This window comes from Cynocephalus volans, chromosome 9 (assembly GCF_027409185.1).
Source record: "Cynocephalus volans isolate mCynVol1 chromosome 9, mCynVol1.pri, whole genome shotgun sequence".
NCBI classification, from domain to species: domain Eukaryota; kingdom Metazoa; phylum Chordata; class Mammalia; order Dermoptera; family Cynocephalidae; genus Cynocephalus; species Cynocephalus volans.
Window position 1 is genome coordinate 137,683,316 of NC_084468.1, and position 25,266 is coordinate 137,708,581.

Below are 25,266 nucleotides of genomic sequence, written 5' to 3' on the forward strand. Positions count from 1 at the left end.
GGAAAACTGCAATAAGGACTTCCAGGACAGGAGGTATGCTCAGACTGAGCAGTGAGGAACACAGGGTAAAGGGGCTCGCGTGACTGCCACTTCATTCCTCTATTTATAGGTGCGTCTGAGCTGGTCCACTTTACAGAAATACACAGTATTTGTTTGAAAATAGATAAAAGAAAAGTGTTTTGTTCTACAGTAAAAAGAAATTATGTTTCTTTAACTCATTTTGTAATAATCAGTATATTTTCAGTAAGTATAGTTTTAAGTGGCTAAGTCTCTGTAAGGAACTATTTTAGCAATATAACTATGGTGCAGATCACGGAAAGAGTTGCAGAAAATTGCTTTATATATTTCAGGAATGAAACTGAAAAGTTCCTCCTATTTTCTCATGGCCCGCATGATCCACTGTAAGTGGAAATGCTATTTAATTTGAAGAGGTTTAACTGCATGAATTCAAATTTCAGTGATTATCACACTAGAGAGTTTTTTAAATGTATATATTTAGGATTTATAGTACCAGAGTTTCTGCTCTTTAGTTGGCTATAAAACATTTGGTAAACATTTTGATATAAAACTGAGAAATACAAAATGCTAATTCTTAGAGTTAAAATCTTACTGTATACTAAATTTTTCGATTATTTCAAAGATGTCACAGAATTGCTCCCTAAATCCAGTGAAAAAGATTGTGGATCACACCTACCTTCTTTTTAAGGAAGGATTAAAGTAGTTTATTTAACATAATTTGTGTCCAGAACTGTAGCTTTAGCGAAGCAGTTGTCATCTGCACATGGGGAAAGGGGCTCCTGGTATATTTGATTATTAGAAGTGAGGTTGCAGTTGCCTTTAAAGTTAACCACTTTGTCCTGGGAGAGTTACCAGTATGGGCTCCTTAGTTACAGAAATTTAAGGTAAGCAGCCTCCAACTCTTCTTAAGACTATCAGGAGACAGCTTTCACCTGCATGCAGATACAGTCTGTTGGGAAGATAGGTACTCTTTTCGGTAACAAAAATGGGAGTCTGTTTCCTCATGTCTAGACTATTGAAGAAGAAAAAGAAATTTCTTTACATAAGGAGATTTTAACAGAAAAGTTGGAGCGCCCCAACTCCCACAAGATATTACATAATATTAAAAACCTCAAATCGGGGCTTAGTTATGAACAAATAACTAAGGTATTACGGACTGCTTTGATTGCTCTTCACGGTCCCCAGAGTTTTTCTTTGGCTATGGTATTAAGAAATAAAGTCAGAGAAATGTGTCCTCCCTTTCCTTCAGCCTCTCCATCCAATCAGTGGCCGAGGCCTGTGGTTTTTCTCTCTGAAATACTTCTTCAATTGGTCCACTTTTTTATTCCCAGGGTCACCGTTTTAGCCCAACTCAGATCTGCCATCTGTCCGACTCTTACCCATTTTTCATTCTACGTTCCAAATAATCTTTTAAAAATACAATCTAATTTATTCATACTCTTCATTCTTAGTCATTCTGTGGACTGCTCTTATTTAACGTGGTTTACAGAACTCTGCAAAATCCTGACCTCTGTCTATTTTATCTCTTCCTGCCATCACCTTGCTCTCTCAGACCCCATCCTCTAGCTGTACTGGAATCATTTCAGTTTGTAGGACACGATGAGGTTCGTCTTGGCCTCCAAGCATGCTGTTCTTTCTGGTACCCTCTTCACTGGCTCAGCCCAGATATTTCTCATGGGACAAGGTTCAGACCCCTGATTGTGCTTCTAGAGCACAATGTGCTTCCCGCTTTTGTAACACACGCCACACTTGGAACTGATGTGTCAGAAATAGTTTTCTCACGGGATTGTAAGCTCCTGAGAGCAGAGAATGTTCTTTATACATCACTCTGCCCCTGTGTCTAGAAGAATGCCTGGCACATAGCAGACATCCATAAATATTTGTTGAATAGAATGATAAATGAACAACTGAATGAATGTGTGAATGGAGTAGAAGGCAATTCAGTGATATCAAAGAATCTATGGGAGTTGAGATTATGAAAAAGAAAATGCAAATTAATGAAGAATTCAAGTTCTTAAAACCCCAAAGAATCTTGAGCTTTGTCTTTTAGGCATCATTGAATTTAACAAAGAGTTTTCAGTAACACACTGGAAGCAAAAGCCAGATAGCTGTAGACTTAGGAATAAATATGATTCAGGGTGACAAACACAGCCCATAAGACGTGATCTTTCAGGAAATGGGACAATAAAAAGATAGTGGTAATGCTAGGGAGGATGACGGCATGAAAGAGTCTGACATTCGTTTCCCTTTTTTCTTAATTTAGTCCTGGAGAGACTCGGACATGCTTACCAGTTTTTCTACTCTTTTGTCCTGCTTTCCTGATATAGCACAGTGAAAGTTCTACAAACATTTCCTACTGCAAAGTGAAAAGAAACACATATTAGAAGGCTGGTTTATGAGATTTTATTTAACAGTTTTTCAATTTTTGAGGAAGAAAAAGTTTCTAGGTTTGCAGTCTACCTGATAGTTAAGTTGCTTTCCCTACATTTGTTTATGAAAATGGTTCTTACAATTTGTACTGGAGTGTACAAACTTTTTTCTTACTAAGGCAATTTGCTTTTAAATTCTGTCCTACTTTTGGCGACCTCTTAAAAATAGGGATTTTGAAATTTGATCTTAAAACACTTATATCTCTTTCCTCACAGATATTGACATATCTAAGTCCTGGGTCTGATATTAGACATTGGAAATAGCTATTTGCTTTTACGATGGAGACTTAATTCTTAGGCTTGCCCCACTCCCATTTCTAATTTTGAAATTTGCTCTTGTAAAAGAGGCTTTCCGTGTCAGAGAGTACCTAAGGGGTGTTTTGCTTGGGTCTGCATGACCTTGTTACATGTAGTAAACAAGGTGTTCATGCTTAATTAAACTCTAGAGTTTAAATGATGGAGAGCTCCCTTACCTGAACAATAATACATCCGGTTATTAATACGAGGCCGGTAGCTGGGTCATTCTCACCACAGCAAAGTTAATCACTCACTAGTAAAAGAGAGAAAGCATTTAATATATTCGGAGGCTGTTTAATCATCAACTTTTAGGATGGGAACTACCTCTCCAAGTTTCTGAGAACATGTTATCCTACTGCTTGCCAGGCCTTGTCACCACATTAATTATTTTAATTTATTTGTTTTCCCCTTACCATGTTACTACCGTTTCTACCACCAGCTATGTATTGAATTCATCAACTGACCAAAGCATTTCTAAAGTTACTGCTAATGTTACACATAAAAACTACAACTCATTTAGTTGAAGAATGTATTCTGTATTCCCGGAAGGCAAACACAGGACAAATGCAGGTTTCCAGGGTATCAGCATTGTGGGCATCTGCTTCGTAGGGTAATTTCATCAGCTGAGAAGATGAAGAATGCTAATTAGTTTGTTTATACATATGTGATTTAATGAGACAAAACACTTAACTGCTCTTGAAGTAAGCACAGCTTGTTTCCTGTTGCTGTTTGTAGTTTAATAAAAAAAAAAAAAACAGCATTAGGCACATTTTCTGGAAATTATAGTACTGTGCAATATAGGAGAAGAAAGAATTTCAAGGAAGGTTGACTGGTCATGTATTTCCTGCTGCAGTGAGACTGAACAGAAAGATGAGAATGAAAATATTGGGTTTGGGTACCAGGGTTGAAATCTACTTTAATGGAATGATTTATCATAAACTATTATGTCAAACTTCTAAGTCCAATACTAAAATTCTTATACGTGCTGGCATAACTTATTTTAGGAAGCTGTTCTATACTTTCATCAGATCCAAAATTTAAACTTTTATTTCTTACAGCTTTTTTTTTTTCTTTTTTAAAGTACTCTCTTTTGCTAGTTATGGTAGTTGTATTTTGATATAACTGAAATCATGGCATTTAGTTTACAGCTCTTCTTCCTGAAAATTAATATAAGGTAATGGTATTATTATTTTTATAAATAAAGTTATTTAATATTATCTACTATACTATCTTTGATTCCTTTCAAGTTGTGCAAAAACTGGATCCATATAGGCTGCTGTTTTGGGTAAGAGGAGTGCTGGAGAAGATGAAGGAATAAATAAATCTGGCCCTATAGTCAAAATTATATTTAGATTAAAATGCTTGAGTTGACTAGCTCAGGTTTTTACAACCTGGGGTCAGCAAACTATGGCCTGTGGGCCAAATTTACAGCCTGTTTTTTCAAATAAGTTTTCGTTGGAACGCATCCATGCCCATTCATTTGTAGATCGTCTAGAGCTATTGTCATGCTGCAATGGTAGAGTTTAGTTGCAGTAGGGACCATACAGCCTGCAAAGCTAAGAGTACTCTCCAACTCTTTATAGAAAAGGCTTACTGATCACTTATTTAAACCATAAATCAGAACAGAAGTTAGTAAGCAGTAATAGATTTATTTTGAAAGGTAGTAAAGACTGATAAGCTTATTTATTGAATTGAATCTTTAAAAAAAGTGGGTGAAAGCCTTAGATTTTTGGGTCTCTCAGAATCCAAGTAGCCTTCCCCCCTATTGCCATATTACCTTTGGGCCACCTCGGTAGACTGCTGAGATAGACAGCTTCTATTCTATTCTAACAGAATATGTTTTCTGTTCACAAATATATAGGATCTGCCTTTGTGCTTTTTTTGGAAATTCATAAATTACACATTATCACAGATTTTTGGTATAACTTTAAATACAAGTGTATTTGCAGCTCCTCTTCTGGCCTATAGCATTCATAATCTCCCCCCATATCTAATTAATGTCCCTTGACATGCCCAGGGCTGTCAGATGTTGAATTTAGCTTCCTTATTTGCCCAGTTCAGAAAATGAATTGTCCATTGTTCTAAATTTAGATAACTTACCTGTGACAATTATAACTTACCTGTGACAATTTCCAGGCTGTGGTTTATACATACTGGGAGCATATTAAGGGTATTGAGGAACATAAAAAATTTAAAAAGCAAAACTTGAACTCCAGTTTTACAGATTGGAATATAAGGCTATTTCTGGAATGATTCACACATCATCGGCCAGTGAGCAGAAGAATTTTGTTCTTGATTGATTTTTAGTATAAACTTGTAAACTAATTCTAGTTTATAAACTAAGCCTAATTATGCTGAAACTGTTCTAACTTGGTAATGTGAATTTGGGATCATTGACAACACATTGGCTCTGGAGTCAGATGGACCTACATTTGAACCCTAGCTCTCTCATTTTCTAGCATTTCAAATGAAGGAAAATGACTTAAACTTTTGAGCCTCTGACCCACTGGGGATAATAATATCTGTGTCATGTTGTTGCTGTGGGGATTAAATATAAATATAGAATTCCCAGTGCTGTGTCAGGTGCATAGTAGGGGATTTATAAATGCAGTTTCCTTTCCACATTTTTTTTTTTGTTTTTTGTTTTTCCAAGAGCAGGAAATAGTTGATGGACCCAGTTAAGATCATTAGTATTGTTGATGAGCTGAATTCACAACTAGACAGTTCCAGTGACAAATAACTAATGATAAATTGGTCATAAATTGTGTGACAATTTACAACCACAATATCAACTAAAAGAAAAGTACAAGGAAAAATATGCTGGAATAGCAATGCGTCTGATGTCAGTGGGCTTCTGACAAGAGAGGCTTTCTGGGTTGTTGTATAGATTCAGATGCAGAAACCACTGCAAATCTCATGGTGTGTTGCTAGGAATCAGGAGTTCTTTAAAAAATTTTTTTATTTTGATGATAATATTTAAAAATTATTTTACCATTTATAGCCATAAATATTGTCTTTTGCAATAATTATTTTCATGAAACTTTTTTTTCTTCATCTGAAAGTCGGTGTTTCAAATCAGAAAACATATACTTGGGCACCATTATACATATCTGTATATTTTTTTCTTCTAGAAATTTCTGAGAAATATTGATTTATACTACTATGGTTTTTTAGAAAGGACAGCATAATGAGAGGGTCATGGTACTAGCAGTAACAAAACATAGATTTAGACTTGGCTTCTGTTATAAAACCATAGTGTTTCAATCTTGCAAAATCAAACTTTACCAAATGAGTTATGAAAATGAAAATCGGTAGTTCATGCTGAGGATGTTTTGGAAAAATATATTTTATCTAAAAAAATGTTAAAATAATAAAAGGAAGTATCTTACTAGTATACTAAAATGCACATATTAAGTAAAGATCTTAACCAAATGTTACATTCATTTTATAATTGGCATTTCTAACAGAATTTTTTTTTTACTTGAAAATGACATATGACTGTATGGTCTTTGTTTTTTCACATCTGTCTTTTTCTGTTTTCGTAATTGTGTAAAGTTACTCCTCTTTCTGTTCTGACTTTGTGCTGCCTGTAGAAACCTCAGTCATCAGTGTCCTTGAATTGATAGTGGCTCCTGTTTGTCAGTCCCACATAAGGACAACAGAACATCAGGAGATCGCAGCAGTGAGAGCCATCAACACCATGTTCTGCACGAAGCTGAAGGACCTCAAGATCACAGGGGAGTGTCCTTTCTCCTTATTGGCACAAGGTCAGGTTCCTAAAGAGCCAGCAGAGGAGGTAGCAGGAGGCTCAGAAGCAACTCTTCCCATCTGTCAGGACATTCCTGAAAAGAACATAAAAGCAAATCTTCCTCAAAGAAAGACCAGTCGGAGCCGAGTCTATCTTCACACTTTGGCAGAGAGTATTTGCAAACTGATTTTCCCAGAGGTGAGAGCTTGCCCTTTAGATATTTTCATGATTTTTTGAAATTGTTAAAAAGAAAACTTTTTTCTAAGGAAAATGCCTAGAAACACTCGCCTTCTCACTTACGAGGCTATAATAAATATATTTTATATGTAAATATATAATAGGCTATTTCCTTGAAACACAAAAACATTCTTCTAAAACAATGATGTTTTTAAATTGTATCTAATCTTCAAATGTTTAGCATCTTGAATTCTTTTCAAAAGGATCTTGCATTCTGACAAGCTTTATGTCTTTTGGCAACTGCTTAACCCCTATTAACCTCATCTTCCTTATCTATAAAATGGAAATAATAACAGTACCTACCTACCGGAGTTTTAATGAGTCTTAAGCAAAGTCATCCATTGTTCTTGTGATACTGTAAGTACTCAGTAGTTGCTAGCCATTATTTTAAAATTAAATCTCTTGAGAAATATTAATGTATTTTCTGTGGGTATTCTTCTTCTAATTCCAAAGAGCTTTATATGTTCCCTGAAAATTTGCAGATGTGCGAAAATCATTTTTTGCCTGCTGGCTCTGAGACTGAAGTCTTTGCTTACATCAGGCTTGACCTGCTTCCTTGAGTCAGAGTCATGAGCCTGTGATTGTCTGCCTCTGTGTGTTGTTAGCTCTGACACTTCTTGATATAGCCCTGCAAGCTACATGACATTATGTCATTTTGAAATCTGTGACAGCTTCTGTCAACCCACCTTTAAGAGAACTCTAGGAATAAGGTATATACCCAAACAGGTTAAGTATCTTAGGAGTAGAGAGGGTACGTAGATCTCCTCTCCCCCTGCAGAGCTGAAGAGAAGAGCTATTGAAGTCCTCATGACGCCTTCTTCCCCTTGTCAGTGTTCACAGTTTTATATACACTTACTTGACCTATGAGGTTGGGCGTGGGTATCATCAGACTTCAGCTGTCAAGTCATTGATCATTTTTAATTAACTCAAAACTGACCCTCTACTTTGTGCCAAGCACTGAAGAACACAGACTCACTGACTTTTAGGACTGAAAGTAATTTCAGAGGTAATCTTGATTTATCCCCAGGAAGTGCTAAGGAAATTAAGTCACTTGACTAAAGTCAAACCGTTTTCAAAGAGTAGAGCCATTACTGCTGTAGACAATGTAGACTGGAGTGCCCAAGAAAAAAGAGACTTAGCAAAAAAGAGGGAGCTTATTTCAAATATAATATTATTTTTTTATTATTGATTATTATTATTATCTTCAATATATTATTTTTATTATTTATTATTATTAATATTATTTAGTCATACTTTGGCTAATGGACTTTGAAATGGAAATATGACTCTCAGCCTAATCCTGTCATTAGACAGCTAGCTTTGGCTGGGATCAAGAATGTAGACCTTCTTGAGGAGTTGGTTTGCATCACAGTCGAAGGAGCAGCTGGTACTCTCATTTCCAAGAAGAGAGTGGGATGCACAGAGATGTGCACGTGGTAATGGTGGGGAAGCTGGATAACGTCCATGCTTTCCCTGAGTCTTGTCATTACCATGTTGGCTTCATTATTTTGTTTGATAAATTTTGAATTCCCACAATAGGAGTCATACACATGTTGGAATTTCTTTTTAGAATATTTTGGTTTGCTTGATGGTCTCTCAAAAAAAACCACTGGCCTTCTATACTTCTTTTTATTCTTTTTTTATTTTTGCTCCTTTGACTGAATAATTTCAAATAACTTGTCTTTGAGTTTGCTGATTTCTTATTAAGTCTGCTATTGAAGGTTTCTATTGAATTTTTCAGTTCAGTTAGTATATTGTTCCACTCCAGAATTTCCATTTTTTTTTTGTATGTGTGTGGTTTCTATCTCTTTGTTCACGTTCTCGTTTTGTTCATGTATAATTTTTCTGATTTTGTTTAATTGTCTACCTGTATTCTCTTGTAGATCACTTAACTTCTTTAAGATTATTATTTTAAATTCTTTGTCAGGCAATACAGAGTTCCCCATTTCTTTAAGGTCATTTATTGAAGGTTAATTTTGTTCTTTTGGTTGTGTCACATTTACCTGATTCTTTTTGTTCCTTGTAGCTTTGCTTTGGTGTCTGCCCATGTGAAGAAACAGCCACCCTTTCTAGTCTTTATGGACAGGGAACTACTTTCACCAATTGGCCTAGCTAGAGATTCCTTTCAGACATTTTCCATGGATGTGCATATTCCTTTCTTTTCCCTCTTTCCTGGGGGAGAAGTTTCAGGGTTGTGTGCCTTCTCCCAGTCTTGAAGAGATGTGCAGGTAGCTATAAACTGGGAGTTATAAACACTCCTTATGGGAGTGTACTGAAAGGCCAGAAGGAATACCAAAGTAAGATATAGTTTACTTTTTCTTTGTTTAGAATAAGCTGTATTGTTTGTTCATGGGCTCGTAAAAATAATAATCAAGATTTGACTACAACATCTTGTAGCAGACGGGAGAAGATTATAGGAACTCTAGCAGGTAGAAGTACATTTGGCATTAGTGACTAGGAATCCTCTCCACTAGGGCCATTTGCCTTATGAAAGTAAATGTTCTAATGTTGAGTGCATATGAACTGTGTAGTAATCAATCTAGGTTACTCTTTCAACTGTCCAAACAGCTACCTGTCTGTTAAATACCTATTTTTTTCCTGATTCTTTTTCTAGTTGACATATTTAATGTTTAGCCTACTGTTTAGTTTCAGTTCTATTAATAATCCAAAACACAGAGACTTAAAGTAGCATTTGGCAACAGAGTTTTTGCTTGAGATGATCAGATTCATCTCTTCAATTATGTTTTTATGGGATGGTGAGTATTCAAAGTCATTACCCTTGGCAAATTTAGAATGGGAGATGTCACCTCAAAGTAGTAGAAGACACAGGTACTTTAACATGACTCAATTATCTATCTTTCATCAAGCCAAAAGATAATTGTTCTTTGGCTTGAAACAGCTTGAGAGTGACACCTTATTTACTTTTAGTGTCCTTTCTGTGAGTCAGAAATTTCACAATGCACAACACTTCAGGATCCAAGGGTTGTAAACTTAAGAAGAAGGACTCTGTTCCTCCAAAACTCAAAACAGAGGCCCTCTCAAATATAAGGGAGTTTGAATGCTGGGCAACTAAAACACCTACAGAAGACCGTGGTATTTATAAGTATGTGAATTGTAAAGAATGAATTTTGAAGGAAATAATAGATTCAGTCCTAAAATATTATACTAAACTAAAAATCAGTATGTAGAACTCTTGGGATATGGAGTAGTCCTACAGTGGTTGATTTCATGACATAAGGTCCTGAAGTTGGCTGTCTGTGACAGGTCTCACTTAAAGTTGAGCCTTGCCGATGGCTTTATTGTGGACTCATGTCACCACAGAGTCTGGGTTCAGGATATCTTACAGGAACTACAGCACCAAGGTAGGAAACTCTATGCACCACCAGCCTTTACCAATTAATGTTTACCGGGAAACATTGTGGGTTTTGTTTTGTTTTGCCTTGCTTTGAACTTACAACAATTTTCAAGAAGAGCAATGGTATGAGATGAAGGTAAAATCCCACAAAATTCTATCAATCTGTAATATCACTATAATATGCCAATAATGCTTTGCCAGGACTTCAGCACTTTTTTCTTAAGCAAAATAACTTCTGATTTAAAAGAGAAAGTCAGGAATTCATCTGCTCCACCAACCCCTAGCAATGGGAAGAGGGTCCATTTCTCCTTCCCTCTTACAATGACAGCATCTATGTTAGGAGGAAAGGACGAGAAAAAAATGTTTCTGGTGGCAGTGAGAAAGAAATGAAAGACCAAGAGGCTCTTCACTGAACAGAGTAAAATAGTTTAATCAGAAAAGTAAAGAGGACAAGAATGATAATGTCTCCAGGATCACTGGGAAGGAGGGAGGAATAATTCTTCAGTGACAGAATTGTTTAGATTTTCTTTCCTCATAGCCCATCAAAAGTTCAAGGTCAAAACAATTCATATAGAAACAAATATAATTCATATTATTTTATATTGGAAACAACCTAAATTTGTTTGTAAGCAAACTAAGAGAATAACACCTCTGTATTTAGCTATATCACTGCACTTATAAAATTTTATAGATCAAGCCCTCAAGACTTTGAATAGCTGACAGAGGGAATGCCATCATTCATTCATTCATTCATTCAAAAAATATGTACTGAATATCTCCTGTGGGCAGGACCTGTGCTAAGTTCTGGATATATGGTGGTGTATAAAATAGGTACTCCCTGACCTTTTGGAGCTTCTGTTCTAGTGAAGGAGATAGATAATAAGAAAAAAAGGTCAGGTAGCAAATGCTATAAAGGGGAACTTCAAGCTCATGCACAAAGGCAGCAGCTCTCATTTTACTGATGACTCCTTTTTCCACATGAATATATTTTACAGTAAGAAAGAACTCACAGCAACCTATGATTCCAAGGGTGTGTATCCACACTAATATTTTGGTGCTAATAATGCTACAGTAACTTTCTACCAAGTAGAAGGCTCTTAAGAAATTTAAACTTTTTAAGCACCCTGGCTGATCTACCTTATTTCTAGTCTCACCACTTTAAGATTACCTTCCTCTTTCCTTGATGTGAAAGACTACGGAGAAGCATGCCCATATTTTCCATCCTGAACATGTTCCTCACTTGTCAGACTTCCTGCCCTCTGCTGTCACATAGCTCACTAGGACTTTGCTCAGAATCCACCCCCTAGATGGGTCCCCTGCCAGCCTTTCTTTCATCCTATGGCAGATGTATCCTCCCTCTCTATACTAGAACAGTTGGAAAAATTATTGTACACTGTAAATTTAAATTTTTATTTCTTTTTAGTGATTGCATTTTTTTCAGTAAATTTTAAAATTCTCTTCTAAGCTTTATGTACATTTCTAAAACTGAAAGTTCTTTTCATAACTCATTTTGTTAACACAGAATCTTACTCTAATCTGCTTAACTCCATTCCCTCACTTGACTAGTGGAAACTCTGCAAGAAATATAAATAGTTCTTACGGAAAAAGTAATTTCCCAACTTGGAACATAGCCAAAAAATTCTTCACTTTCCTCTGGGTAAACTACAGAAAGAATCAGTTGTTACATACACATGTAAATACATATGGTTTTTACATGGAATGCATAATAATAATAATAATAATAATAATAATTGGCAGCACTAATAATCAATTAGTTAGAGACAAAGAGCTGTTAAGAGAGAGAGTCAACAAGTGTTTATTAAGTATGGAGGCTTATATACAAATATCTTGCAAAATAGGGAAACTCATGAAATACTCATAAATCAATAAAAGAGAGTAAAACTGAATTTGGTGAAGATTATTAGTTCAAAGAAAAAAGTCAGTACAAGGTAAGGTAAACCCAAGACTCCTTTCAAATAAATGACCAACTGATGCTGGCGACAGACTGGATTTAAGAGATTAACAAAAATGGAAGAGATAGAGATATCTCCAGAGTTTTCTAGACTAGAAGATAAGAGACAAATATGAATGTGTAGTTAAGGGCAGAGAGTCACCTGGGTGGCCAGGTATAGAGTTTGAGAGGAGCAGGAATTTGTGTAGCCTGAGCCAGGCTGAGGCCAAAGTATTGGCAATGCATCCAAGGGGATTTTCTGACCCAGACGATGTAGAAGACCTGACATTACCGAACTGGAGTCTTCTGTTTGGATTCAGACCCAGCTGGACTGTTTTGTGGCTGTCTGTCGGAGAGACTACCCACCAAGGACAAGGCCTGTGGGTCACAGACGCATCCAAATGCAAATTAATCCGAGCTCATTGTTTCTTCTCAAGTTTGAAAAACCCATAGAAAATCATTCTCAGTTTCCAAAGTGTAAATTCACTACACTTAGCATTCAAATAATCATGTTTCTGCTTCTTCGTAAGAAACTTTCAGAATTAATTTTAAAAATGCTGTATGTGTCTTTGAATAAATTATTATTTAAGGGAATGTTTAAAACATTTCTTTTCAATTTTCAGTTTGAACGGTTGAACCTTGCACTTCAGAGAACATTGGCAAAGCATAAAATAAAAGAAAACAGGTAAGTGAAACCACTTTAGTTGTGTGAACCTCCTATGACAATCACTAATACTGCTACTAGTAGCCAACACTTATTGGATATATGAACATTTATTGAATCATTGTGGTATGCCAGACATTAAACAAAGTGTTTTAACTGTTACTAATTTGAAAGTAAGTACATTTATTTTTCACATTTTATAGATGAGTAAACTTAGGTTTATATAAAATATTTAAGATTTTATTGCTGTTTAGGAAAAGTCAGAGCCGGGGTTCAAGCCTGCGTTTTTCAGAGCCCATGATTTTAACCATGTTACCATATACTGCTGCTTTTAATAAGCTACCAGAAGGCCTATTCTTTCATACTAAGGGGTAATTTCTAAAATATTTAACAACAGGTAAGGCTTGGATCCCAAACAATCAGAACAGACTCCTTGCCTGAAGGATGCTTCCCAAAGGTTGAAGCAGTGTCCCAGAACTGTCCTGACCTGTCCCCCCTGCCAATACCACCTCAACCACAGGTTAAACCTTTAGTTGCTGCATCAGGAGGAGGTGGAAGGAAGGGGATAAGAGGAGAGGGACTCAGGGTGTTCAGGGCAACAGATGTCTTTGGGGAAGTGGTTCAGTATTTTCATAACCAGTTTGGTTGTACGAATGTGCACTGGCGAATATTAGTTCTGTTTATACTTTTTTCCTTGTATTCTGTCTTCAAAATTTTTCTTAAGAATGTTTTTTGTAGAGGTGTCATATATAAGTTGATCTTTTAAAAAATTTTGATTTATATCTGCACATTTATTGCTGATAGACAACTTGATTGCCCCTGTTTTTAATTTCCCCAAATCTTGGGGATTACTTAATTTGTAAATAGCAGAATAAATGCTTGAGTTCGAATTTGCAGAATTAAACGTTGAAGTTTTACAAACCAATGCCATTGTCAGGAATGTTGTATAAACTCATTCATCTGTCTCCTACTCACGAGTGGATGGTCTGCACTGTGGGTGATCTGTGCTTCATTTCCCTTTCCGACTAAAGGATCCCACACTGTGGCAGCAGGGCCAAACCCAGAAGGGGTCACAGCTGGGTCCACAAAGAGAGAGTGTGAATCTGTTTGTCTGACGGAAGCTTTGTTTGTACAAGAGATAGGAAAAGCATTCCAGGACCCTTCTGACCTTAATTCTCAGTCAAGCTGATAAGATAGCCACAAGTCATCCTAGCTGTGCTACTGTGTCTGTCTGCCTAAGTCCTTGGCAGACGGTTTATTCAAAATTTATTCTCAGGGCTTTCTGCTCTGAAATGTTCTTACAGCGACATGCAGATAGCTAATGATACTCAGTTAGGCTGAGTTCCCGGCAGTGTATCTCTTAAAAAGTCTCAAAACTTAAACAAATGATAATTTTATTTGGAAATCTTGAAAATCTTAAAAAATTATTTGGATAATAATTTTATTTGGAAATCTTGAAATTTTTCTGATTTCTTAAAGGAAAAAAAGCTGATTATACTTTGAAATTGTCTTATTGATAATAATTTATTATTATTTTGTTGAAATAAGATTTCTGCTCCTAAGACTGCCGGCTGATATTGCTAAATGGCTCCTCTCTGCTTGGTCTTTTTTAGTGCTTGGGTAGCCTCTTTGTTTCTGTTTTCTTCTGTACTTTCCCGTTGGCAAGTCAGCTGCCATTTCTACTGATCTCAGTTTGCCAACTGCTGAACACACCTTAACCCATATTTGTGCTGCTTATTATCTTCTGTGACTTGAAAAACAGAAAAAAAGTATATATTAATAAACAATTGCCCTTGAGTGAATGATTGGAGCTGCTCCTGCCCCTCCTTTTTTTAAGTGAATGAGTTTTAGCACAGTCATTTTACCTTTCTGGATTGGTTGCCCAAAGAGGTTTTGCTTAGTTTTTGTTCGTTTGTTTTCCTGGGATCTTTTGATCACGTCATCATGCATATGAACTCATGGCTGGGGTGTGTGTGTGTGTGTGTGTGTGTGTGTGTGTGTGTGTGTGTGTGTGTGTGTGTGTGTGTGTGTGACATGCACATGTGTTTGCTGGCACGCATGCAGGTACTTACCCTGCTTGTATTTTTTGAAGGGGAGGGGAGGTGAATTTACTTTGAATTGTACTATGTACTGTTTGGTCTAGCTAAGCTTTGCTTACATATCCCATCATGGGTGCTGGGAAACTGCAGCATTGGAGTGAGTTCTCTGAGCAGATAGGCTCTCATTTACTAGGTGGAAAAAAAAAGAAGTTGCTTAAATGAGAAAAAGCACCAGATCTAAAGATTGATTAACATCGAAAAATATATAACAAGGGATTTGAGGATTTCTAGATCCAAACTGGATATGATATCATATAGTGACCTTCCATCAACCTAGATAAGAAAATATTTCCACTGGTTATTTTAAATAGTTATAGGCAATATATATCTTCATGTGATAAAGTGATGGATTGAGCAATTTTCCTTCTCGAAAAATATTTCCTTCTGAAGCTTCTCAACACGTATTGTGTTTTATTGAAATATACTTAAAATTTAGATGTATGTCAGTTTTTAAATTTGGTTTGTCTAATAGCAAATTGAACCACAAAGAGAACCCTGGGTGTTTTTTAATATGTTCAGGTTGTTTGGAAAATTTGGTTATAATTAATCGTCACTGTCAGAAGTTATCAAAAAACAACTAGGCAAACATGAATCAACAAGTTGTCAAGTTGAAATTACTGAAACATTCTGTCAATCAAAATGCATGCTATCGTTAGCTTCTATGCTATAGAAACAAGTGCAGTAATTGAATAAAGAATAGATTTCTTTTATTACTATTTTTTATATAAGACCAAGGACAAAAGTTTAATGTAATGATGTCTGAGAGATAAATATATACAGCCTTAATCTCAAAAGTAAGAAATCTATGTATTTTCTTTAGGAAAAAACAAAAAACAAAAACACAGTATCACTTAAAAGTGAAATTCATCTGTATGTAGATTTTTCTTCTTAGTTGGTTCATCCCATTCTTGGCCCTTTCTCACCCCTGGTTGCCTGCCAGTGATGGTTCTCTTTAGAATTAGTCTATGTACAGTTAATTTAAAAGGCAAATATGCTTCATAAAGAATGATGAAACACTTTCTGTCATGTATATTTTGGGGTGTCCCAGCATTGTTTTGGATTGTACACATCATTGCTCCTCCTTTCCTGTAAACTTGATAGTCAGTATTTGCTTTACAGAAAAGGTAATTTAAATTATTTGCTGTCATTATTTCTGTATGTTATGATTTGAAGTTTTAGCATTATTTGTCAGCTTATAATTTAAGATATTGAAATATTTCCAGGAAATCTTTGGAAAGAGAAGACTTCGAAAAAATAATTGCAGACTACGCAATTGCAGCAGGTAATAGGATTGTTTAAGTATACGTAAATAAGAAGTATATCCTGTACCCGAAGAACGTATATTTTCTCCAAAAATATTCATATTTACATAGCTGTGATTCCAGGATGGTGTATTCAATATTACATATTGTGTTAATGTAAAGAGTAACTCTTTCATACTTGACCTAAAACATTTCCTCTTTTTTAATTTTTATATTTATTTGCTGAGAAGTAGATAAGTCTGGATGGGAAGCTGACTCACAGACATTCACAGGCCTTGGTCTTGAACCTAAGTATTCCTCATTTATGCATGAAAAAATTCTACTCAAAAAAAGTAAAATAAGCAATATTTTTAAAGGTTTTTAAAGGTTGGAAGCAATCATGGGAAAAAGGGATGACAGTGTTCTCACATTTATAATCAGTTTGGAATTACAAAAATAGATGAATGTCTTTGTCATACTGTACTTTCCAAAGCTTGAGTACATGGACCAAAATGTTGAATCTTTCTAAAAGTTCAAGGTGTTAAGAATTAATAATAATAAAAATAACAGTAACAATAATAACGGCTAACTTATATTGAGCTCTTCCTAGGAGCCAGACTATTCTAAACATAATCCCCACACATCACAGCAGTGCTATGAAGAGGGCGCTGTTGTTTTTCTTACATTACAGATGAGAAAACTGTGGTGCACAGTATAAAGAATAAAGCAGTTTAAAGAAGGAGAAACTGTAGAAAGTCAATAATAGTTTCCAAAGCAAATATTTATTCAGGTAACATTAAGCAACAAGAATGATATTTTTCTTGGGAAAAAAAATACTTTATAATCATCTCTAGACAAAATTGAATTTCATGAGCAGTGATTTTAAATTAATTTCTGTGTCTGATGCTTATACTGCTGGAGACCCTCAGAAGGGGAGAGCCCCTTCATGAACGAGGATTGCTTTTGTTGTTAACAGAAAGGTGGGAAGGCTTTTTCTGAAATGGACTTAATCCTGGCATTCTAATTTTTCTTTCATAGTTATGTTTAAGGAAGATAAAAAGTTGAGTATTATACTCAGTTGGTCACTCTTTTTTAATCAACTGATGTGGAATTGTCATTCAGAGATACCAAATTTTTAGAAATTGATCCATGTAGATCATGTAAATATAGGTGTTTCATTTTGGTTGGAATTCTAATTGTCAGATATAAACAGAACTAAATCAGCAAACAAAACAATGTTCAAAATAGGAGTAACAGCACAGCTTTACCAAGTTGACATATTTGATATCGTAGAAAAAGTGTTATATGCTTTTAGGAGTTCCAGTGGAGATCATCAAGCAATCTCTCGGTGAAGAGCTTTTTACAATATGTTACGAGGAAGACGAACACATCCTCGGCGTGGTTGGAGGCACCCTTAAAGATTTTTTAAATAGCTTCAGTACCCTTCTGAAACAGAGCAGCCATTGCCAAGAAGCAGAAAAGAGGGGCAGGCTTGAGGACGCCTCCATTCTATGTCTGGATAAAGATCACGATTTCTTAAATGTTTACTATTTCTTCCCTAAGAGAACCACGTCCCTGGTTCTTCCTGGCATCATTAAGGCAGCTGCTCACATATTGTACGAAACCGAAGTGGAAGTGTCATTAATGCCACCCTGCTTCCGTAATGATTGCAGCGAGTTTGTTAATCAGCCCTATTTGTTATACTCTGTTCACGTGACAAGCACCAGGCCATCCCTGTCCCCCGGCAAACCCCAGTCCTCGCTGGTCATCCCTGCATCTCTCTTCTGTAAGACATTTCCATTCCACTTCATGTTTGACAAAGATATGACGGTTCTGCAGTTTGGCAATGGCATTAGAAGGCTGATGAACAGGAGAGACTCTCAAGGAAAGCCTAATTTTGAAGAGTACTTTGAAATTCTGACTCCAAAAATCAAACAGACGTTTAGTGGGATCCTGACTACGCTGAATATGCAGTTCGTTGTGCGAGTAAGGAGGTGGGACAACTCTGTGAAGAAATCTTCAAGGGTAAGGACAACATAATATCATCTTGAGTATGAAATAAGTTACTCCATAGTTAAGGACTACAAACAAAAAGGTGAAACTATATGCATCACTTCAAGTGCTTTGATAAAACATTTAACATTTAAAACAATTCTAAAATAATTTTAAGGCTAGAATAAACTTAAGACAAAATCCTTTCTGTATTCTTTTCCTTGCTTAACGTGATCCACTGCTTCTCAAATATTTGTTGAATGCAATCTGCCTTTTAAAATTCATATGCAGTATTTTATAAGTAAATAGATAAATAATTATATGGAAATATTTTTGCAATGATCACATAGCTGCCTTAGTTTCAATAATAAAGGGTGTTGTTTCACAATAAACAAAAACTACTTGTTTCTTATGAGACAACTAAATGGAGTTTTTAATCGATATTTAACTAGACATGGAAAAATAAATAGTTTGATTAATTGTTGCAAAATGTGGGGGAAAAACATATTCTGTCATGGCAGAGAGCTTTGGTAATTATTTAGTCTTAGGAAAGAGAGTTTGTTAAGTCATTGTTGATAGTACCAGCAAAGCTAAAAGACAGACTTTAAACACATACAACACCAGCAGAAGTACTGTTTGTTCCCAAAAATGAAGACAGCTTTATTACTGTTTTTTAATCATAAAATGTTTAAAAATAGGCAATAAAGATGCCCATTGCAGCCAAAAATTAAAAAACAAAAAACAAAAAACAAGAAAACGTTTGTTATAAACATTTTTGTTGAAAACAAAAAAACACTGTTTCACAACTTCCTTTTTATCACTCTGCAGTATATTTTGGGCACCCTTCTTTGTCATTAGATATAGGCCTATTTCACTTTTTTCAGAGGCTGTGTGATATTCCATTGCATGGTTGTTCCCTAATTTATTTAACCATTTCCCTAGTGAAGGACATTTAGGTTGCTTTTGACTTTTTGCTGCAGTGAGCACACATATTTGTCCACAGACATGCAAGTAAATCTTCTCGTGATTCAGGGTGCTCACTTGAAGCCCCACCTCTTACAAGTCCTCAGGGTACAGTCTTTTCTGTTGGCTGGTTTGTTCTTTAGTTTGTGTTGTGGAGGGCAGTGGTGGTGAAGTGCTCAAGGCGAAGTTGAAATAAGGAAGTAGCCTCTCCTGCAAGACCCAGCCACCTCATACTGAAGTCTCCGGAAAAATATTGATTCCCTGATGGAAAAAAAAAAAAAAAAAAAAATAGGGAAAAAACCTTACCTTTGGAAGCTTTTTAACTTTAATAGATGCCAGATGGAGCAAGTAGTTCATGGGAGAAGGGGGGGGGGGAGAGAAAACAAAACATGCTAAAACAAGAGAAAAACAAAAAATGAAAAAGGAAAAGGAAGGAAGGAAAAGAGGGAGGGAAGGAGGAAGGAAGGACGTAGGTAAGGAAGGAAAGGCAGGCAGACTACCTTCACAAGAGCACTAAAATGTACAAAAATTACAACTCTAGATTAACCAAATGAGAATATCAAAAGAATATAGTAGCAAAAACATCAGCATGCTGCTCAGTGAGAAGCCTTGAAGGAAGGAATTTTTGCATTATTCATTGCAAATCATTTCTACGTAGAGTATCATCCAATATATTCTTCAAATATCTGTATGCATTTTAAGACTCATAGCAAATTGGAACTATAAGAAAGCATATTATTCTTTTTCACCAAGTTGAAAAAAAGAGTTTAAATACAAAGGGATTATTACTGTGTCTACTTCCTCTCCTTTAGTCTCAGAACGGCATTGGAAACTTGAATAAACCACACAATTGGATCTCCTTTGTTTCACAGGTTATGGATCTCAAAGGCCAAATGATCTACATTGTTGAATCCAGTGCGATCTTGTTCTTGGGATCACCCTGTGTGGACAGATTGGAAGATTTTACAGGACGAGGGCTCTACCTGTCCGACATCCCAATTCACAATGCCCTGAGGGATGTGGTCTTGATAGGAGAACAAGCCCGAGCTCAAGATGGCCTGAAGAAGCGGCTGGGGAAGCTGAAGGCCACCCTTGAGCAAGCCCACCAAGCCCTGGAGGAGGAGAAGAAAAAGACAGTAGATCTTCTGTGCTCTATATTTCCCAGCGAGGTTGCTCAGCAGCTGTGGCAAGGGCAAGTCGTGCAAGCCAAGAAGTTTAGTAATGTCACCATGCTTTTCTCAGACATTGTGGGGTTCACTGCCATCTGCTCCCAGTGCTCGCCACTGCAGGTCATCACCATGCTCAATGCACTGTACACTCGCTTTGACCAGCAGTGTGGAGAGCTGGATGTCTACAAGGTAGGGGTCGAGCACGGCAATGACTGTTTTGCCAGCAAAAGTCACTGTGGGTAAAGCACTGTGCATAGGCCCTGAATTAAAATGCAAATGAAAGACTTTTTATACAGGGTCATGCAAGCCACATCCCGGGAGCAGGCATAGTGCATTAATCATGTGGGTGTTCTCCAGCCAGAAATAGCTGGGAATCTGCTCAGAAACAGAGAGAATTTTTCTATGGAAGGACGGCCACATTGTCTTCCCAAAGAATGAGCATAGAATGGAAGGAGGATAGGCAGAATAGAGGATGAGGTGTAGGACCCGTGCGAACAGGTAGACTGCAACAGTCCACAGACCAGCCACTTCACTGTGGATACTGAGTTGATTTATTAAGTATGAGATAATTCAAGGAATGACTTATACAGGGAAACTTTATCCTTTGTATTTGTAAAAGTAAAGAAACATGAGGATTATAAAAATTGTCTTTAAATGGATTAATTCAATAAAGTTAACATGATATCTTTCATGGCCAGATAATGGAAATCAAAATCACCTGCTTAAGGCATTTTTGCAGCTTGGCCAAGTGCAGAGACATTTGAATAAGGGAGACCTGTCTCCAAATCTCATTCTCTACCTTACTTGCTTTGTAAACCGAGCAAGTGAAATAACCTTTCTCATTTCTAAAACAGAAAAAATAACATCAACCCCCAGAGTTTATATGCATGACTTATACAAATTATGCCCCGTGATCTTCATGAACAGTACTGTTGTAAAGATCATGGTAGATCATATATGTTTATTCATCAGACATCCGGGATTGATTGAATGCCTATGATCAGCCAGGCATTATTCCAGGCACTGGGGATACAGCAGTAAATGTCCCTGACATAATAAGTTTTTTTAAAAAATATAATTATTAATAAGAGAGCTAATGAAGAGATTTCAAATTCTTCCTGCTTCTTTAGAATTAAAACAGGTTTTTTTATTTTATTATTATTTTCTTTTTAGCTGATTTAAATTATTTTGCCTTGTTTTGGATACAAGCATTAAGAATAAGGCTTGCTTCTCATTTATGTGACTTGTAACATCCTCTTGATTTGCCACATAACAATTCGTCATTCCAGAGCTTAACCCAACATGAAATAAATTATTGAGGAGGAAACAAATAACATTTATGAGAATACATAAACCCTTGCCATATTACATTCTAGATGCTGCAAGTAAAACCTTCCTTTTTGAAATTTTTAACAGGAAATTCCATGATTCCCTTGGGAAAAAAAGAGGTCACATATAATTGCAGATAAAATAATTGGCTTCAGTTAGGTTAAGTTTGATGGCCTCTTGTGGAATTTACTATAATTATTTGTAGACATTTTCAATCTTGAGAATGTCTCCTTTCTCAGCATTGAGAGAAGGAAACCTTTCTCTCCTTTTCAAAGTGCTATGATTTCTAGGAGGAGGAATAGGCCTCTTCTAGTTTTGGTTACTTCTACCATGGGTATAATGTAGAATATCAAGCATTTGGGAACTATGCTCCTTCCTACAAGGACAGCAGCCACAGAGTTCCCTGATTAATCCAACTGTAGCTGGAGCTAAGAGGAAGTCACCTTCAGTCCTCATTTCTTCTTTCTCATCACTTATGATTTTGCATGAAAATACCTGCAGATAGCTAAAAATAAATAAATGTCTTCACCGTAAATTTCAGTTATACAAATCATAGGCTGACCTATGAGTGTGATGGCTTCCTAGGAATAGTCAACTTTATTTATTCCAGGATCTGATTGTACCAGGGCTTTACTTAATTTCAGTTTTCTTTCTGTCTTTAGATCTTTTGGCCATTTTAAAACTCTATTTATATCTGTATTCATTTATCCATTGTTTTAGCAAATATTTACTGGTTGTCCAGTATTTGCCAGCATGTGGCGGCAATGGACACAGAGATGGACACAACCCCTGAAAGAAGAGTTCACATGGGGGTTGGGGAGGCAGAATTGACAAGTGCCAGATTTTCCATGTGACATGCTGGATGTCTGCTTCCACCCAAGTATTTATAGGATGCTGAAAATAGGAATAGGAAAAAAGAGAGAATAGGCCTCTAACACCAACCATGGGTTACGGTTTGGACTTCTCCTAATTAGTTTATTTATTGAACATCTGTGATATACTAGCCACTGTGATGAGCACTTTTAATGCATTTATTGCTGAGAAAAAGCTCATGGGAGGCACTGCTACCTGGTTTATTCATTACTGGGTACTGGCAATACAGGAGTCGGTAAAATAGACAAACAGAGAGCTTTCATCCATTAGGTGAAAGACAGACCATAAACAAGTTCATTTATAGTATTCCAGTTAGTTTTAATATTCTAGAGGAAAAATAAAGCAGGTTAAGGGAGAGAAAAGGTGCGTGGTTAGGAGTGATCGCTCTTTCACAGAGGGTGGTTGGGATAGGCCTTTCTAATAACATTAGACATTTTAGCAGGGACAGAAGGAAATGAGGGACAAGCCAAATGTTTTTACTGCAGAGAGTTTGTTCCAGGCAAAGAAACAGCACTTGGGAACATGTTTGGTATGTCTGAGGGGTAAAAGGAGGCCAGTAACATTGAAACAAAGTGAGAAAGAGGGAGGATTGGGAGATAAATCAGGGATTAGTAGAAAGACAGGTCAAGAAGAACTTTGGAGCCATTATAAGAGTTTCAGCATTTACTCTGAGAGAAATGAAGAATGACTGATAGTTTGTCCCCTTTCTTTCTTCCTTTCTCACCCTCATCCCTTCAAAATGGAGGCTTTGGATAAGAATAGTGTTATGATCCAAGAAGTTACTATAAATATTTAGAGGAAAAGAAAAATGCAACTCTTAGAATTCAGGGGATTATTCGTGGGTTTAAATTAACTATTAGCTTTCTACAGCCAGTATCATGGACAAATAAAAATTACCTGCAACAACAATGATAGTGATGACAATGATGATAATAATATTTGAAATTTACATAATACCTTGACTTCCAATAGCCTTCTAAGCACCATTGTTTTTGTCTCCTGCTTGACGTTTTAATTTCCATACTTTGTAATGAATATCCATGTGGACATTTAGTAATTGCTATGAGTACCCCCAAGTCCTTTAGAAAAGCCATATTTCTTTTACTCTTTTGACTTAATTTCTTAGTTTTACATTGCACAATTTTTGTTATATCCATATAATATTTATTGAGTAGCGATTTCATGCACAACACTATTTTATGATGAGGGGAAATAAAATGAGCAAATCATCCCAATATCTTTCAGCAATTTATTATAAATCTAAAATTGATCATTTGTTTCTGCAAAATCTATTTTACACAGTGGGAAAAAAAGGTTAAATGACATAAGTCAGTGGCAGATCTGGGAGTAGAAGCCACATGATTTTTTTTTTTTTTTTTTGATGGCCGGCCAGCACAAGGATCAAACCCTGGACCTTGGTGTTATCAGCACCACGTTCTAACCAGCTGAGCTAACTGGCCAGCCCTTCCACCTGATACTGTGTTCACAGGATTATGCTGCCTCTTAGTGCAGTGCCCTGATGTATAGGGTCTAATACTTGTGAATTTCCTGAAAGTTGTTTCTGAGAGTACCTGATTTACCCTGATTCTCCACAGGGCCTGAGCACTAAGATTTCTGCTATATGATATATACTGTGATTCTTCCTGAGCTTTTGTTTATAATATGGAAAATATACTATGTCTAGGTGGAGACTATTGGAGATGCATATTGTGTGGCTGGGGGACTGCACAAAGAGAGTGATACCCATGCTGTTCAAATAGCACTGATGGCCCTGAAGATGATGGAGCTCTCTGATGAAGTCATGTCTCCCCATGGAGAACCTATCAAGGTAAGGCAGATGGTATATTGTCCAGTATATTGTCCAGGAGATGTTGTGAGAGCTAGTGTGTACTAGTTAGTTATCAAAAGAATGGTGTATTATTCAGGGGTTAGTCGCAGAGAGAAAAAATCTTCTCTAGGTTGTTTAAGCAGGAAAAAATTTACTATAGAGTATTACATGGCTTGCGGAATCATTGAGGGGACAGAAGAAGCCATCTATAAGTAGGGCTTTTAAGAAATGGTTCCCAAAGCCACACTTCAGAACCACTGCTTTATCCATGATCTGGAAGCCGACCCCAGAAATATACCACCACAGCTATGGTCAGGAAGCTACTATGTTCAGAAGCTACTGCTTCTACCCCTGGCAACAGAACAAAACTGCACAAACTATAATATGAATCAGCAAGATGGAAATCCTGCCTCATGGCCGTCAGCAGATGAGTGACTGGAAAGCGGGCTCTCTGCTAAGCATGCCATAGATAACCCAAAGGCTTCCACAATTGTGCTTGCACTTGGAAGCAAAAGAGGTGCAGGCACAGTGGAAATTCCACCTTCCAAGTCTAATGCAAGTGCATCTGAATTGCCAAACCTAAATGCGCCTAGAAGCTGCAAGGCAGTTTGGAAAATGAAGCTTTCAGTTTTCCAACCCTTGGAGGAGAGAACATTACACTAGACTGGATGTTGACTAATAATGCACCAGTATTTTCTAAGGCACATAACATTTCAAAATTTCTGTATGAGCCAGATCCCAGAATAATGTCTTATTGCAGATGAGAGAAGAAAATTAACATGCGAGGCATTGGTTGAATAGAATGCGAGTGAATTATGTCTTTTTGTCCTACTTGTAGTGAATCTGTCACATAATTTTTATAGAACAGTTCTCAATTGATGACCTTCAGAAATGGGCTTTTAGGGTAATATAGAATCCAATCTGGTATGCTATAAACTACGTACAGAAGAAAGAAAAAAATTTAAAAATGAAACTGTAATATTTAGAGGTTTAGCCTTGACTTTCTTTAACCTTAACAGAAGTCATATGTCTAAGACTTCACAACTATTTTCTAAGTCTGTTCTTGTCCCATT

The 25,266-nt window shown here is 36.4% G+C and overlaps 1 protein-coding gene across 2 annotated transcripts in view; it reads left to right on the forward strand.

Moving 5' to 3' along the window:
• The first annotated feature begins 6,444 nt into the window (after nucleotides 1–6,444).
• Nucleotides 6,445–25,266, forward strand: part of GUCY1A1 (guanylate cyclase 1 soluble subunit alpha 1) — a 31,118-nt gene continuing 12,296 nt past the window's right edge. Inside the window, exons 1-6 of one of the 2 annotated variants that reach the window (XM_063108450.1) lie at nucleotides 6,445–6,690; nucleotides 12,659–12,720; nucleotides 16,022–16,080; nucleotides 17,355–18,064; nucleotides 19,867–20,352; nucleotides 24,050–24,193. In XM_063108450.1, the coding sequence (XP_062964520.1) occupies nucleotides 6,445–6,690; nucleotides 12,659–12,720; nucleotides 16,022–16,080; nucleotides 17,355–18,064; nucleotides 19,867–20,352; nucleotides 24,050–24,193 (1,707 nt within the window). The remainder of the gene's footprint in view (nucleotides 6,691–12,658; nucleotides 12,721–16,021; nucleotides 16,081–17,354; nucleotides 18,065–19,866; nucleotides 20,353–24,049; nucleotides 24,194–25,266) is intronic. The other variant, XM_063108451.1, reaches the window with a different exon arrangement.